The following is a 17,886-nucleotide window of genomic DNA, read 5'->3' as shown; positions in this document are numbered from 1 at the left end:
GTCAGGCGGGCCAGGCAGGAGGCGGAGAGGGAGGTTGAGGTTGAGTACGGCCAGGTGAAGTGTCAGGCGGGCCCAGGCAGACTGTTGAACCATCGGAGGATGACTGTGTGTACGCAAAGGTCCGTGTAGGGCAGAAACAGTGAGGTGGCTGAAGAGTATAAAATAGTGATCCAAACGTAAAACGAATGGGTTACCCCAGTAGGGGGGAAAAGGAACTGAGACGTAGACGTTATTGTTGAGCTCTTGTTGACTGAGCTCTTGACACAAGGACTGAACGTTTAAAATGTATTAGTTAACTGTAAAAGTTGTGTTTACGTTGGCAATGTTTGTAAACATTGTGAGTAAAACAGGCTCATAATCAGATTTATGGTAAGAATGTTTTAACACTTTGAATGACACCCACAAGTTTTCTCGTGTTATTACCCCCCGGGTTACCCCCATTTATTATTTTTTTTTTATTTTTTTTATTAGCGATCTGAAATCATATTGCATCAAGCGAGCCTACCGTTGGAGATCCAGTCACCCCAGGTGTTCAGATGTGAAAAAAGCGCCCCCTATCGTCTCCCAGATGGTAAATCACCCTTTTGGATTGGACTCAATGAAAATGAATGGGAAAAAACACCCCGCACTCCACATTTTACTTCTCACTCATGTAACCGGGGTCTACCAGAGTTCACTCTGGAGCCTCCGAGCCGCGGGGAACATGTGTTTTACTGTATACACGATGGATCAATCAAATGAGCGATTTTTTCGAATGGCGATCGGGAATTGGAATAAACCATTTGGATACCATCTGATCTCAGGTAAGGAATCTATGTTATCAGTATTAGGATAATCAGACCCGTTTTCACTGATATACAGTATACTGTAAGCTTTTATGTGATTATGGTGATAGGCTGTTTGACTTTGCTCGCGGTCAGGAAATAGGAGAATCGATTTTCAACTGGCGGCACGCACGAGCGTGCATGCGTACACATATACTATCAATCATCTAGCGTTTATTTGAAAACGATTCATAAATAGGCAGAAAAATGACAACGTTCTAGAATATTCCAGTAAAAGGCGATTATCATAGAATGTGTTGTTTTTCCCGCGAAAACGAGTGATTTTCAAAATGCTATCAAACGGAAATGAAGCAATAAAAAAACAATCTGCCATGACAATGTTGACTGGAAAATGAGTCTTTGATAAGCGACGGGCAGATTAGACACATAATTTAAAACATAGATTAGGCGATATTAACGTTAACATTGGAGTGGATGTGGGCATTCAAGGGGGTAAAAAGGAAAACACGGACTGCTCTCAAAGTGTTAAAAAGCAGATTTTTAACCATTAACCACACATTATATAATTAAAAAAAAATTGCTTTAAAGGGATATTTCACTTTAGTAGAACTTAAAACCATGGTTCTGTTCCGTTAGTGGCTCTGCTTGGCATCACACTGCACTATCTCGCGTACGTGCACGCGCACTGAATAAACCACAAATGTACCTCTAATACCAGTATTAGTCTGACCACACCCCTCATCAGCTTACCTTCATAAGCAGGTGTGTGGTCACCTGCTCTCCTCCTTCCTTCTCGCTTTCACCACAAGGAATAAGTGCCTCGGTAGATCCCCACACTTGACACCATGATGGAAGAAATTGGATTAGGAACAGCTTTGGGAAACAAGGATACGTTGACATCATATCTTTATTTTCTCTCTCACTATTTTTCGAGAAAATACGGCGATATTGTCTTCGTACTGGAGTGTCTAGAAGATGATGATCATTCTAAAAACCCTCCACCGGTTTTTCGTATTGGGAGCACGCCGCTGCATGCTTCTCAACTGCAGTTCCTTGCTGTGTTTGTTGGGGTGAACTGTCGGACATGCCGCTGTTGTGAGAAGCGGTGCGTTCCAGGTTGGGTGAGTAGTGTTTGCTGGCAGGCTCCACTTGTCTGTTAGTGCTATGGGGGCTACTTGACAATGTTTATGGAAACCGGCCCCAGGCTAGGGTCCTTTGTTCAGCCACCTAGGCGACAGGAGACCTTGGTCTGAAGACCATTATAGTTTAACTAGTGGGCCGCGACCATTGACACTGGTGATCCCTGTGTGTTTTGGACGAGTGGATTCTCTCTGTCACCGTGTTAAGGCCCCATCTTTCATATCCAAATGAGAGTATTCCTTCACGAGGGGATATGTGCATGAATGTGCGGTAGCGGCAGATTCATGTTCAAAGTCAGCTACACAGGCCAGTTGGTATTGTGCTGATTCCGTCGGGTGTGGTAAAATCACCGTTGTGAAGCGGTGTTGACATCTTGTTTTCTCTTTTCTCTTAAAAAGTGAGGAGAGGTTCAGAACGGCGGCCTGTCTGGGTGAGTGTTATGTCATTGTTTACATGTTCATAGCTTGCGGTTAGCCAGTCAGCTGTTAACTGCTGCGTTAGCCTGCTGGATCGCTGCATGGCCTGCTTAGGTTGGGCCTACTATTAGCCAGTCAGCTGTTAGCTGCGGGGCTAGCATGTCGTGGTCGCTAGGTAACGTTAGCTTGCTGCTATAGGCCATGGCCTAGCGCGGGGTAGCTTAGCTTCTCGCGCGCCGCCGTGAGCTCGCTTCTGATCGCGTGCGTCGTTAGATCGGCGTCTCGCGAGCAGAAGCAGTAGCACCCGAACGGTTGGAGCGGCCGTTAGCTTGATGCTATTCTGTTGAACGTGCTTTGATTTTAACATGTTTTACACTCTTGACCACGACGTCATCCTTGACAGGGGATGTTTCGTCGACCCTGCCCTGAGCCAGGACGGCAAGGTTGCATCAACAGGGGACTGTAGTGCGGGTTGGTGCGGTGACGCTGCCCAGTTCGGACAACACAGGAGCGGCTGTGTTCCTACGGTGTCTGTGACTGCACTTCGCTGATCTGCGTTCCGGGTAGGAACGGGGTTGACCAGACCTCATAACACGTCTTCTGGTTTTACTTTGCTAAATGTATTGTGAATAACGGTGTTTTTCCCAAAACGTGTGTTCAGGGGAGGAAATTAGGCCACTTTACTCGCCAAATGCGAGTATTTTTTAGGTTTGGCGAGTGATTCATGAAGACCACTCGCCAGTCTGGCGACTAGTAAACAAAACAAAAAAAAACATTCTGCAATCACGGTCACTGGCAAACGGTGCACGTCTTCTGAGTGCTCGCTCTAGTTGACAGTGTCACGAGAGCACTGCACAAGACCCGCGGACATATAGAATGTTTAATAAAAGTTCCCGCAGTACTGGCCAACCCGCGGCGGACATATATAATGTTGAATAAAAGTCCCGCGGTACTAGCCATCAGTCAAGGGAGCACTCGCAAACGGATAACGTTAAACACAGCAGAAGATGGAAAACAGACAGACTGACCAACGGGGAACTACATCCAACCCTAGTACAACCCTCGAGTATAAGGCAAGGACACATTTAAATCACAGAGGTGTATGTTAGTCTATTTGAACAGTATACAGTAGTTAGCTTCTAGTTAGCGTTTTAGCTATATAGCTGCTTGCTAGCTAACGTTAGCCCTGTGTGTGTGTGTGCTCAAAGCAGCCAGCCCCATGTTAGCTAGGTGTATTTGTTATGACTATAATGTTTCCAAAAACGCACCGGACTACGACGTAAGGTTACATGTTTTATTGCATGCTCAACCAGTGCACAACAACACACCAACCGAACTGACGATACCACAACACTGACTGTATTTCACAGCCCTGCCCCTGTCGTCCAGCCCACCGTGCCGCCTTAAAGGCACAGTGAACACCGTTGTGATGCCTACCCAGATGCATACACAACATTGACGCGGCTTGACAACCGAGGTTCAAAGTTAACTTGATTGATTGATTGATTGAAAACTTTATTAACAGATTGCAGAATGGGTACAATACAGTACGGCTCAATTCTCAATACACACAATTGTTAAGGGGATGCAGACCAGAGAAAGACTTTAGTCTGGTTTACATCAGGGTCCCCCATTTTCAATTCATCATAACATATGACATACACGACATACAGATAGACAGTACTGCTACATCTATACATTTCACATCTATCTATACACTTCACAACATACTTCAGGTTTTTTCTTTCACTGCCCAACCCAGTCCAACCCAGCATCTTTCACTGCCCAGTTCAGCCCAACCCAGCATCTTTCACTGCCCAGTTCAGCCCAACCCAGTCCAGAATAGATCCCTCTTTCATGTTAATATGTTTTATGCTAATATTGTGAAGAGTAGAGACACTGTTATTAATGTTTTATGTTAATAAATATTTTAAATAGTAGAGACACGGTGTGATTATTACTAAAGATTGAAAATCAATTTAGACGAAGACATACAAAGAAGTAATTATCACAATTAGCAATTTTTTTTGGCTGGTAAAAAATCAGTTTGGCTGGTAAAAAAAATCAGCTACTCGCCAGTTGGCTGGTAAGCCAAAAAGTTAGTTTCCTCCCCTGCGTGTGTTGCTACAATGCATTTAGGATACGTTGCGGGTTATGTGTGAGCTGTTTTTGTTACTGGCAGTTAGCTTCTCCGTGCAAATCGGGATGTAATGATCTGGTTGTTGTGTGAGAAACATCATGGTGTTTATATGTACCGTGTACTCACAACTAAGGTAACTAACCTATGAAGCTATGCTTGGTGACAAGTGAGTAAAAGAATGTTCTTTCTCAGACTGTGATGACAATGAACAGTGTGTTCACACATTAACAGGTTTTCCTGTTTTAACTGGCCGTATTGAGGGTAAAATAGGAGGATTGTGTTTCCCCCCCGGTTCCCTGGGGACTTTTTCATCCTCCTATCAGACATGTTGTGCATTAATTGTGTCTTTTGTGTGGTAGGGATACGATGTAACTCTTAGCTTGATTGCTGAGGTTGTGCTAAATCTGCTGGAGAAACTTATTTCCTAAAGGGAAATTGGTTTGGTTGCTGTCATGTGTGCTTAGCAAGGCCTGTGGTCGATACTAATCAAGAATGATGTATTCTCTCATTGTGAAAAAAACGGCGTTCCTCTGTTGAGTGTTTTTGCCATTTTTTGTAGGTGATGATGGGTTGTGTGTGTCATGTGACCTACAACTGGGTTGTACTGGCCACAGAAGCACATGTGTATGTTGGACCGGGGTTCTTAGAGCCCTCTCTATTCTGTGTTTTTCCTTAGTAAAAATCAGATAGCAGGTTAGCTCATGCGCTGTGTGGAGCTGTGAAACGCTTCATAGAGCTGACTATGACTGTGTCATATTCTCTTTTTGTCGTTACATCGTATCATGGGTGTGGGGTCGTAAAGGGGTGAACTGGTAACCTTTCCTCTCCCCATTGTTCTGTCGGTCAGGGGTACACCCCCTGTCCTTCAAGGTTCCCGTCACGTGGCGGTTCGGCACGTTACGGGGGGGGGGGGGGGGGGGGGGGGGGGGAGGGAGTTCCTGGTCCCACGGCCTGGTATATTGGGCGTGTGCACCGCAGGAATTCCCCCGCCATAGAGTACGTCACCGTGCGCGTCTCTGTTGGTAGGACTTCCGTGTGCTGTTCAGGTCCATGTGATGGATCTGTTTTCAGGGGGGGTGGTCAGGGCTCCTCCTCACCAAGCGCCTATTCAGGCCTTCTGTGAGTTCGGACTCCTTCTTCCATGTGAGGAAGCCTCCATCAGAGTACAGAGCCTTCCTCCTCAGATTGTCAAAGTGAGTGGACCCTCTAGAAGGGTCCTTTTCTATTGTATGTATATTCAATTCAATTCGTTTATTGAGTGTGTATGGGTTCAGTGCCTCTTCCCCGGAGGCCCTAAAACCAGTTTTTTACATGGCTCAAGGTGCAATATATTCTTTTCAATCTGTACAGCTCGCGTGGGAAGTCTCTCTGGGGATCCCTGTCTCTTTCCTATGGGAGGGTGGTGGGATGTAAAAATGTGAAAAATGTTTACCCCGGCTGTGTAGACTGGGATACATACTGTTGATGCTTCCTTCTTTCTATTCCAGAAGTGTTGGAGTTAGGGAGTGTCACACCCCTCTTGTCGTTCCCCTGGGCGCCTTGGGGATTCAATGACAGGTCTAAATAGCCTGTTCATTGATGGGGGTGTGTCCCGACGCACGTATAGTGCTAGCTCGCTGTAAACAGGCGATTGACTGGCACGCCTTGGTTGCTTGTGGTTGAAACAGCGTTTTTATAAAGCAACTGAGATGGGGGTTTTTCCTCTTCCGACGACCACATCCCATGACCTGGGTGGGTTGTCGACGGATTCTCGTTCATGTCTGGGGGATGATGACGGGATGGATCTGAACATATGTGGTGGGGTCTCACGCCCTTGGGGTGGGCCACCAGGCGCGGTTCGTCCGAACGTCTGGGTGGCGCCTTCTTTTCATGTTAAGATCAACACGCATATCTGCCCTTCTCCTGGAGTAGGCATGTCGGCGTGGTTAGGGCACGGGACTGGTTCTGGTCACGCTGGTCCAGATCAGTTGAACCCGTTGTCCGCCGGGGATGCAGATCTGCTGTTCTGGTACCCTGAGGGACTTGGGCTTTTTTCAGGGGGAAAAATGCCAGGTCGGTCTGGGTGTCACAGGGTTAAGCGCTATGGAGACCCTGGTTGGGTATGTTTTTACTCAGCACTGTCGTCATGGCTTACAGCCATGCCATTCTGTACACGCTCGATCTCGTCGGATCTCGGCCGCTACACAGGTTGGTCCTGGTTAGTACTTGGTTGGGAGACCGCCTGGGAATACCAAGTACGGTGTGCTTAGGGGCTGGTTCTCCATTATTTTTCGCTCCTCTCTCACGCATGGCGAAGAGGGGCCTGTGGGGGTGGTTTTTTGACCTCCTCTGGTGACCCTGTGCTTCCCGTACCGCCAGGCCCGGTCCGAAGTGATGTTTGCGACCCGTAGGCCTGGGTTAACCCTTTTTGGAAACTGAAACACTTGTACTGCGGTATAGCCGGTGTATACCCGCAGGTGTGTTTTGGAGTTTTTTCTTGAGGGGTTATAGGAACAACCACCGCATTGGGTAACACCGAGGTGGTTGATTCCCTGGTGTGTTGGTGCAGTGTCAACTCCCGGGTTCACCGTTTGAGGGTGCCCCTGCACGTTCATGACGTCTGCCAATCGTGTCAGCCTTCTCTGCCTCGACCCCTCTGGGTGGGGGTTTTTAAATGGAGGCTTGGTCATGCAACAACGCCAGCATACGCCCCTTCCGCCGGGGCAGCTGTGTTCAGCTGTCCCCTCTGGCGCCTGTCTCGTCCGCAGTCTCCAGGCTAGGGTTAACAGCCTGTTGCCTGGTTTTTCCCCGGTGCGCTGCCTGCTTCCGTTGGTTAACCTTTTTTGTGTGCTTACGGCCATGCTGACTGTCTGTTCTGCAGGGTCAGTGTGCCAGGCGGTGTACTGTTGGGGGGACGGGGCCCGCTCGGCTTACGGCCATACCGACCTGAACACGCCCGATCTCGTCCGATCTCGGAAGCTAAGCAGGTTCTGGCCTGGTTAGTACTTGGTTGGGATACCGCCTGGGATTACCAGGTGCAGTAACTGGGGGGCCTTTGTCCGAATACGCTGGCGATGTGGGGGGCGGGGCACTACGTGCCCACCTGGTGGGGTCTTGATGCTGGCCGGGCCCCCATTCCAGGGAGTCCAGTCCTTTTGGTGGGTCTGGGTCTTCCTTCGCGCTCCGCTGCTACGGCCTTGCCACGGGGTTGGGTTTGCCCTTGACCCCGTGATTCTGGGGGCAGTAACGAGGTTGTTCCTCCGTTCGTTCCCGGGTGGCATGCGGGTTGTGCGTGTGTGTAGTCGTGGGGTCAAGCCACGGTCTGCTCACCCTGTGCGTTAAGTTGCTTGAGTGCCTCTTCGCACGGTCGGGTCCGTCGCCTTCCCGTGAAGCCCCTAATAGGGGGGATGCCCTCCATTAGGGGGGGTCGGGGGGGCTCGGCCCTCCCTGTTCTGATGGTTTTGGGGGGCTGTCAGCGGGGTGTATTTGTCAGCCAGCGGCTCCGCTTGGCCTCCCATTGTGCAGTGTGATGCCAAGCAGAGCCACTAACGGAACAGAACGATAGGTTATGACTATAACCAAGTTCTGTCAGTTAGTGGTGACGCTTGGCATCAGACGGCCGCTGCAGCCCTTGACCTCACCTTGTGGTGAAAGCTTGGGAAGGAGGAGAGCAGGTGACCACACACCTGCTTATGAAGGTAAGCTGATGAGGGGTGTGGTCAGACTAATACTGGTATTAGAGGTACATTTGTGGTTTATTCAGTGCGCGTGCACGTACGCGAGATAGTGCAGTGTGATGCCAAGCGTCACCACTAACTGACAGAACTTGGTTATAGTCATAACCTATCGTTAACCATTAACCAAAAATGACGTTTGTCACGTTTGCAGACACGATTGTGTGGCAGGAAAAAGCTTTCCTGAGGCTACACAATATAACGTCTGCTGTACTACTGTACTACTGTGCTACTACTGTCTACTTGGTATTTCGGCAGTTCACAAGTGCCTATCGGCCATTGAAAATTGGATGGGTAGCAATTTCCTGCAGCTCAATGCGGCAAAAACAGAGGTACTGATCATATCATCAGATAGCATTGCCTCAAGAGTAGCCTCGCACATGGGTTCCCTTAAAAGCAATGTGCGTCCCCACTTAAGAAACCTTGTGGGTCATCTTCGATCAGGCCATGAATCTGGACAAACATGTCAAAACTCGGACTCGCAATTGTTTCTTTCATTAAGAAACATTTCAAAACTCCGGTCCATCATATCCCACAACGAACTGGAAATGGCTGTACACGCCTTTATCTCATCCAGACTCGATTAGTACTGTAATTCACTCTTCATCTGTCTAAATAAAAAATCCATTGATGCCAATCATGCCACATCACCCCCATCCTTGCTTCCCTGCACTGGCTCCCGGTAAACACCAGGATCAATTTCAAGGTCCTGGTGTTCGCCTACAGAGCCCTCCATGGGCAAGGCCCCCCCCCCCCCCCCCCCCCCCCCTACATCAATTAGCTCATACACCCACTCTCCTCTAGTCGGTCACTGCGGTCATCCCATCAGGAGCTCCTGGTGGTGCCCAGGACCAGACTCAAGACAAAAGGGGACCGAGCTTTTGCGGTGACTGCCCCAAGGCTCTGGAACACCCTCCCTTTAAACCTGAAAACCGCTCCTTCAGAGCTCATTTTTAAAAGGCAGCTAAAAACCCACTTCTACAGGCAGGCTTTTTAAACACTCAAAGCCGTTTTCTTTCTGTTCATGTCTGTGTTGTTTTTGTTTTTTGTTGTCTATTCTGGTGTTTTAGCTCATTACATGTTTTATTTCTTGTATTTTTACTGATGTTTTAAAAATGCTGTGAAGCACTCTGTGCACTCGTGCCAAGAAGGGCGCTATACAAATAAAGTTTGACTTACTTACTTACTTACTTACTTCACAACCCAACTCTACATGGAGGGTATTTCACCAAGCAGGATCATGCAGTTAGCTAAATAAATATAAAATAAATAAATATCATATTTATTATTTTGTTCATAATCAACAATGATCAATTAACATGTACCAATAGTACATTTACAACAATGTTTAATAATGTGTCTTGTCCCTGTAAGAATAAATCCAATGAAGTAAAGTAAAGTAAATCACATTCCCAAACCTAATATTTAAGTGTATGTTTTAGATTAAAATTCAAATCATCAAGATACTATACACAGATATGGAAGAAGAGATCTTGTATCTCAATGGGACATTCCTGGATAAATAAAGGATAAATAAAATGTTTAGAAAAAATGCAGTAATTATATCTGTTTCAATGTTATCTGACCAATTTGCTAATCCTATTTTGTGAAATACTCCCTTGAACTCCCAGCCTCGGCTGCAGTGAAGGACCAGCATGATGTTACAGTAGTAAGAATGTGCATACTCTATAGTTTACTTGCAATGGTTCACACTGGAGTAAGACTGTTTCCATGATGTAGGCACTTCTGTTTTTCTTGGCCGCGTTAAGCCCTTCTTGTAAAACGTCTCTATAAATGTGTATAGCTCATTCCCCATTTCAACTGAGGGACATGCCTCAAAGCATTTCTGTGTTGCACAATCATGGTTTAATTATTTGTATTTTAGTTGATGCTATTTCTACAATTGTGTGGCATATTCAATTATTTGTGTTTAGAATTGCCTGTAGGCACTGAATTCTAGCTTGGGAACTGCAAAAACGACCTTTTTTGAGAAAGATATCTTTCAACCCCATCCGGTGTGATTGCAAACTTCATACTTCACAGCATTTCCTGTGTTCACATGGCTTTAGAAGGCCACTGACAGCAGGTGATAGAGTTGATGATATAATATGACTCATTTGTCTGCCCGAGTGAAATGTAAGGCTTACATGTAATAACCTTTTGTACATGTAAATGCTTTTAAAGGTATGCTACGATTAGCCCTTCATGAAACATGTAACTGTTTTACCTGATGCTATTGCTGATGTGATTATGCTCCTTGCCACTGCACAAATGGCCTTCTGTATTTATATTTGAATTGTATGTTTTTTGTTTAATGCCCTGTTTTATGTTGAAACTTGTTGTGTGCCGTGTTGGTCAGGACTACCTGAAAGAAGAGATCTTGTATCTCAATGGGACATTCCTGGATAAATAAAGGATAAATAAAATTTAAATAAAATAAAAAGTTGTAATAACCTTTTTGGTAATTATTTTACATTTGCTAATAAATTAATGTCTGCATCTATTCATATTTTTTCATGCTGGCTTTTAAGACATTATTATTAGGAGTCACTCACATATCCATTATTTCACCATGTATCTCTGTACAGTATAAATGTATCATTTGAATACTGTATAACCACTGAGCTATATGAATGTAACCCGTTATTTCTTTAGTATTTACACCCTTCCTCTAATCGTTATCTAGACATTGCAATGTCCTGTCCTTACATTTAACCTAAATATGTTGAGTTGTTTTCTTGCAGTAGAACTTAAATCGAACACTCACTTCATATCTGTGTGATGGGGGGGGGGGGCAAAGGTTGAAAGCCATGCCATTCAGCTGATTCACAATGTCATAAAAGCAGGTTTTATGGTCTATCATAGTTGAACTGTCCTGAAATGATAATCTAAGAGCGTTTTCTCAGGTGAACTCTCTCGTTGAACCACAGTTGGCACGGTAATAATATTGTCTCAGCCAATAATTGACAGCTCCGGGGCAGACATGGTAGGGCGTACTGTAGGTAAAACAGTACGGTATACAGGACCCCCTGTTTGCTGCGTTGCCCGTCGGCAGCGTTCTGGTCGGGAGGATGCCCCTGTTCTAGAAGATTCCTGTGTACTTTTTGCCCGTGTTCTAGAAGATTTCCTGTGTACTTTTTTTGCCTGTGTTCTAGAGGATTCCTGCCTGTTCGCCCTTTAAAAAAACAGTGCCGCATTTTTTGTGTTCATGGATTTTAGTGTTTTTTCACCCTTAAAGGGTCAGTGCCGCTTTTTTTGTGTATAATAAATCATGCCCTTGTTTTGGCTAACTCTGATTACCTGTCTGTGTCGTGCAATTGGGGTCGCATTACAAACCATAACAGTAACTTGACAGGAAGACCGGAAGAAGGACGGCAGCGTGAAAAAGAGATCCAATCCTTGTTGCACTGATATATCAAAAAAGTTTGATATTTTGTTCATGGTGTTTAAAAGGAATTAATAAATAGATAGACTGTAAATTGTACCTAAATTGTACCTCATCCCATTTCTGCTTTGCACTATATAGTACTGTACATTAGTACACTGCATAGTATTGTATATTATATGGTAACTCAGTTACGTCTATTCTGCATCGAACATTGTACATATGTCTATACTGAACACTGTGACCCCATTTTCTACTTCTAAATTACATGCTATACTATGTTATTTGATACTATCTTGTCTAGCACAGTCTCTGGAGCGTAACAGTAAGAAGCATTTTGTATGAAAGTATTCTGTACTTCTGTATGACAACTATTAAAGAAACTTGAAACTTGAAACTTGATATATAGATAGACAGTATTTACAGTACAGAAGTTAAAATGTGAAGACAATTCATGTTTATTGATAAGAGTGATTTCTTTGTACAGAGTTAGTTTTTTACATGATATTTGGCTGATATAATACAGTAATAGCATTGGAAATGGAGGTCCCTTCTACCGTCATTCCAACGGCCTCTACCGCCTGTTAACGCCCTCGTCAAATGGTTTTATTAGGGTGGGTGCAGCTTCTGTTTTGTGCCAAGGAGGCACAAAGTCAAGTTGGAATTATATCCATCCAGCGCACCGCTGTGTGTGTGTGTGCACACTACAGACATGGACATATTATTTTGCAATGTAATGTTTTTCTGTTGATTATTTGACTGTCATTGGTACAGTAATGGTGTGGTATTTTTCAATTTTCGATTAACGTGCGTTTTTTATGGATAATCAGCTAAGATGTACAGTATTATTCTTTACGTTGAGACAACCGAACATGCTGGCACCGAAGACCCGCCCCTACCCTGCCTCTGATTCGCAGACTGTGGCTCTAGTTAGGCTCTGGTTGGAAGAAATGTAAACTGGACCGTCGACTCTTGTGATCAGTGTGTGGATCCTGTAAACTTAGTTTGTTTACTGCAGTTATGTCAGAACGACAATCAACTAAGGTAACGTTACACTAGCAACTGCTCAAATAAAGCATATCCACATTTGCTGTCAAGTTAACGTTATGGTCCTTGCGGTCCCTCGACCGCAAGGCTTTTCAACACTGGCCGTAACATTAGCTAACGTACATTTAGCAGGATGTAATGTGTAACGTTTAGAATCAACGTGAAATGGCCCTGAATACATCAAATAATGTATTTCCCAGCTGCTAAAGATTGTAAGTGTATGACCAAAAATATATATCACTATGAATTGAAAATGGGGGACCCTGATGTAAACAAGACAAAAGTCTTTCTCTGGTCTGCATCCCCTTAACAATTGTGTGTATTGAGCTGTACTGTATTGTACCCATTCTGCAATATGTTAATAACATTTACATATCTGTAGATACTATATCTATATCTGTACATCCCTTACCTACTCTTACTAGTTACGCCTACTGGCCAGTATGACCACTACCATAGTGTCTTTATACCTGTATCACTGTACATAATAATACTACAACTCTGTGATACAGGTATAAAGACACTATGGCAGTTTACATTACGAGTGCATACCTAAAGTAATTTGCGCTTTATTATACGTTATACTTATAGCACATGCGTGCATCTGGTCTCTTTTGAAAGGTAACATTCTGAAGTTTCTTACACAAAATAAAATCACTTTGAGTGCTAATGAAATAGAGTAACAGAGGTTTGAACACACTGAAGTAAAAATGTTGTGTACTCACATTTCTATTTAGTGGTTGCCAGATGCCTGTTTTTGAGGTAGGAGGTGGAAAACATAACGGTTCCATAGCCTGAAGTATTATGTAGTACAGGTCCAAAGTTTATAAAATTCCCACGCAAAATGAGTGTTTCACAAAGGTTTTTGTAATGTGTGTACCGGTAAAGATTCAGCGTGATTATCCAAAATGGCCGTCACTTCCATTCATTCAGATGCGCGAGTCAAAACAAAGAGCTTGTTCTCTTCTTCTGCCCCTTTCTCCTTGCAATCAGTGCTAGTCTGGGATCGCTTTCGGAGCAGACGCTCCTTGGCTACAAAGGTGGTCAATCATTTTCGCCATCAGCGGTGACTGGTCAGTTCAGGACCATTTACAACCAGACGTGGTCACTCGTCGGAACGGCTTGTCAAATGATGCTTGCCGGATATTTCGTCTTGTAACTCGAAACCCGAAGCACGCAATAGGTTGAGTGTGGTGACGGCCGAAAGGCGGCAAATTCAACTTCATTGGTTGATCGGCGAAAAATGTAGCCCGGAGCCGGCAGACGAGCGCAAAGTGCCGCGACGTGCGCGCGAGTGCCAATTGCCAATTATATGGCAATTAGGCCTTAAGTCTTCAAGATATCTTGTTCTCAGTTTGGCCTGATGGTGGAGCTAGAGGTCACCAAAGGTCATCAATAGGTGCCTTTCTGGGGCGCCCGAATGGCGCACCACATACTGCGTAAAAAATAGATGCCTTCCTCTAGGTAAGTATTTTGTGACTGTAAATGGTCAGGAGATAATAATTTGAATATTTTGATGGTGGTGCTAGAGGAAAGGTCATGGGGTCACTGAAATCAACAGGTTTATTCCTCTTAGAATCATGATTGTGCACAGCAAATTGCATGGCAATACGGACAGTATTTGTCGGGATATGTTGCAGAAAGAAATATTGGCTTGTTGGTGGGTCAGAAAAACTCAATGGGGTTCTTCCTCATGGGGTCATGAATGTGCACATGACATTTCATGTCAATCCGGCCATTACTTTTCAAGATATGGTGAGAAAAGATACACACACACACACACACACACACACACACACACACACACACACACACACACACACACACACACACACACACACACACACAATTGATCAAACAGAAGAAAGGAATATCACAGTCCTCTGTTTGCAGTTACAAAACAAATTTATAAAATAATATAGAACACATGAAATAAGGAACATAGTGTCTTTTCTGAATATATGTTGGTCTCTGATCCATGCTATAGTGGTTCTAGTATCAATATCTGGTGCTGGTATTGATTTGTATTAATACCCTGTGAGTGGCAAATGCCTGTCAGAGATGATAGATAGTGCAGCAAGGGACATTCTGCAGACATGGTGCTCATTAATCAGAGAGGAAGTGCATCCAGTTAGCATTGACAATGATGCAAAACATTGAGAGGTTGCATACAGGTTGTGTACTCCAGTGCTATATACAGTCTTCCACCCTTAGTCCTTAGTATTCCTCTTTGACAGCCATTGATATCTCATCCGGTAACAGGTCACTGCTGGGGATGATTGTCAAAGGCCCGTCAGTAGGCCCAGCAATCACCAGTGGGGTGGGTGTGGTTGTGGAGGCCTGCTGGGAAAGCTGCAGCTTCCTCCTGTTTACCTTCCTTTCTTTGGCACGCCTGTTCTGGAACCATATCTTCACCTAGACCACAGGAATACACACACACACACCAGGAAATGTCATGATTTGGTAAATGGTGCATTTATATCGCGATTTCTATCCAAACGCTTTACAATTTGTTCCTCACATTTTACCCATTCACTCACACATTCACCCACCGACGGCGGAGGCAACTATGCAAGGTGGCAACCTGCTCATCGGGAGCAGTTAGGGGTTAAGTGTCTTGCTCAAGGACACTTTGACATGCTGCCCGGGAGGAGCTGGAATCTAACTCAGAACCTCCGGATTACCAGACGACTGCTCTACCTCCTGAGCCACTGCTGCCCCTTTACAGCATCTACAAAATAGGAGTGGGTCATAGCTGTACTAATAAGGTGCTACACAGTACTATATAATGTAGTCCCTTTCACACCTTCATTTCCTGTCAGGATTGGGGGGGGTGTAGGACACACGCAGACACACAAAAATCTTAAAGTTACCCCAGAGGGGTAACCACTGTAATTGCAGAGTGATGAGATAGGGCGGGGGGGAACACAAGAACACTTTATATATACAAATAAAAGCTATAGAAAACACAAAACACCAGGATAAAAGAAATGGGGAAAACCCCTAAAATAACCACCACTGCCTAGCAGTTGAAAACAAACAAGAAACCAAAAGCACTATAGACAAAGAAAACCCTAGAAATATGTATACTCATGTTTACTGAGGAAAAACATGAAATGAACAAGCATCGAAACACAGGAAACCAAGCCTACTTAAAGGCACTGCACACCTGACACCAATCAGGTGGCAAACAAGCCCGCATTGACCATTGACAGCTCACCATAGAAAACCAAAATATATTAAAAGCACACAGGAAACACTCGTGCGCTCGTGCTCTTAGTTCACAAAATGCGGGGCTCCTGTCGATTCCTAGGTTAAAAAAGAAATCCGCTGACCACAGAGCCTTTGCCTACCTCGCTCCCTATACCTGTGGAATAAATTGCCCGCCGTCGTCTGGGGCGCCTGCTCTGTCGAAGTTTTTAAATCTTCGCTTAAGACCCATCTTTTCTCTCTCTTTCAGCCTACCCTGATCTCACCTGGTAGGGGATAGACCCTTAGTTTAATCTGGTTAGTTTAGGATGTTTGTTTATTTCCTGCAGACATGAGAGATTCTCTAACCCCGGTCTCTGTCTCTCTGAGTGGATGTATCGAGTGATACTTCAACTGGAGCCAAGCGGTTCTCCTGCCCCCTGGGGAATATGACTCTGATACTTTGAGCTCCGACCCTTGACTTTTAGCCTTTATCTTACTTTCATACCAGTGCTTGTTTTCCTATGCTTTTTTGTTGTTCTTAGCTCTATTTATTTAAAAATGTTAAATGTTCTTATGTACCTTAGATACTATTGCTACCATGTATGTATGCATATGTGTTTCATTACATGTATATGCTAGGTTTTAGTGGGTTATTCCTTATCTTCATTGGGGAAAGTCTGGGAGTGTTGCATAATTGGATTTTATGGTGGTTATTGTGATGTTTCTTCTTGACTTGTACAGCCCATGGGGGCAATACCATGTGATCTCGGGCTATACAAATAAATTAGATTTGAACCAAACCCACATAGACCGTGATCCATCACAATTTCCTATGCAAAAGTGTCAAACTACCATTTCTTTAAACCACCAAAAAGCTATGAGACAGCATTTTGTATGGTGTGAAGACAAGTCTTCTTGACACTAAACAGATCTGCTTTGCAACGAAAGTATAAACCAACAAAAGCAGAAGTGTATGTGACTTTGCGTGACAAAGGGTTCGGTTACATGCCAGAGAATGGCTGGCTCTGAGTGAAATGGGCTCATGAGCCTGTGTTTGAACGGTATCTCTTGTATTGGAACCCAAGAGATGGAAAACCTTAGGCAATTAGACTCCTAGACTCTATTTACCATTCAGCCATTAGATTTATCACCGGTGATAGTTATGGTACTCACCATTGTATCCTATATAATAAGGTTGGGTGGGCCTCTCTGACAGAGACCTAAGTTGCATAGGAATCTTTTTATTTATAAAGCCATAATTAGAGATTGTCCACATTTTATTAATTCTTTATTGGAATGGACCACTGGACCCTGTCGTACAGTACATGATCCAGTTTTTGGCATTCACTTAGAGTGCCTAGAGTTTGTACTGAACTTGGTAGATCTGCTTTTGGCTTTTCTGCCCCTACATCATGGAATACCCTGCAGGAAACACTGAAACTAGACACTAGTGTCTATGGGTCGGTTTAGAAACATATAGTCACAATACATAGACACTCACCACTATAAGATTTGTTAAAACTACAGTAAAAAGACCACTATATAAAAAAACACCAACTATATTAAAACTACAGTACTTAAAGCATGATATATTAAAATCCATGTGGAGCAGTATGTGTATATAAATAATAAATAATAGTAGTACAGGTGATATATGTCCATCAGGTGGAAGGGGGAGTCTATTTTAAGTAGTCCAAAGTCCTTGGGGGGGGGGGGGGGGGGGGTGTGAACATTTGTTTAATTACTCAGTGTATTATCAAGTATAAATAAAGATTGAGTGAATTAATGAATTGATTCCACATGTCTGAGTCCAAACTCAATTCAGCACATCATGAATCACAATATACTGTACAATCCACACTACCAATAACTGTATACAGCAACATGCAATAGGCTACTTGAAGAAAAATACAAATCCATTTTTGTGTTGTTTGCTTGCTTAATTGTCTCATTACTCATGTTGCAATACGTGTATATATACACGTATAGATAAATATAAAAATATTTATTTAAACTAATTCTATGTTCTGGTCAGTATTTTTTCAAAGTCTGCTATATCAAATCCGAA

At 44.1% G+C, this 17,886-nt stretch overlaps 1 protein-coding gene across 1 annotated transcript in view; it reads right to left on the bottom strand.

Moving 5' to 3' along the window:
* Positions 1–14,843: 14,843 nt before the first annotated feature.
* Positions 14,844–17,886, bottom strand: part of LOC311242930 (homeobox protein CDX-1-like) — a gene marked incomplete at both ends in the record, with an annotated part of 15,183 nt that continues 12,140 nt past the window's right edge. The window contains one exon of the mRNA XM_084331994.1: positions 14,844–15,041. Coding sequence (XP_084188120.1) covers positions 14,844–15,041 — 198 coding nt within the window. The remainder of the gene's footprint in view (positions 15,042–17,886) is intronic.

Source organism: Notolepis coatsorum, assembly GCF_963971535.1.
Source record: "Notolepis coatsorum genome assembly, chromosome: 16".
NCBI lineage: Eukaryota > Metazoa > Chordata > Actinopteri > Aulopiformes > Paralepididae > Notolepis > Notolepis coatsorum.
Note: the sequence above shows the minus strand (reverse complement) of the source record. Positions and strands in the feature narration are given on the sequence as shown.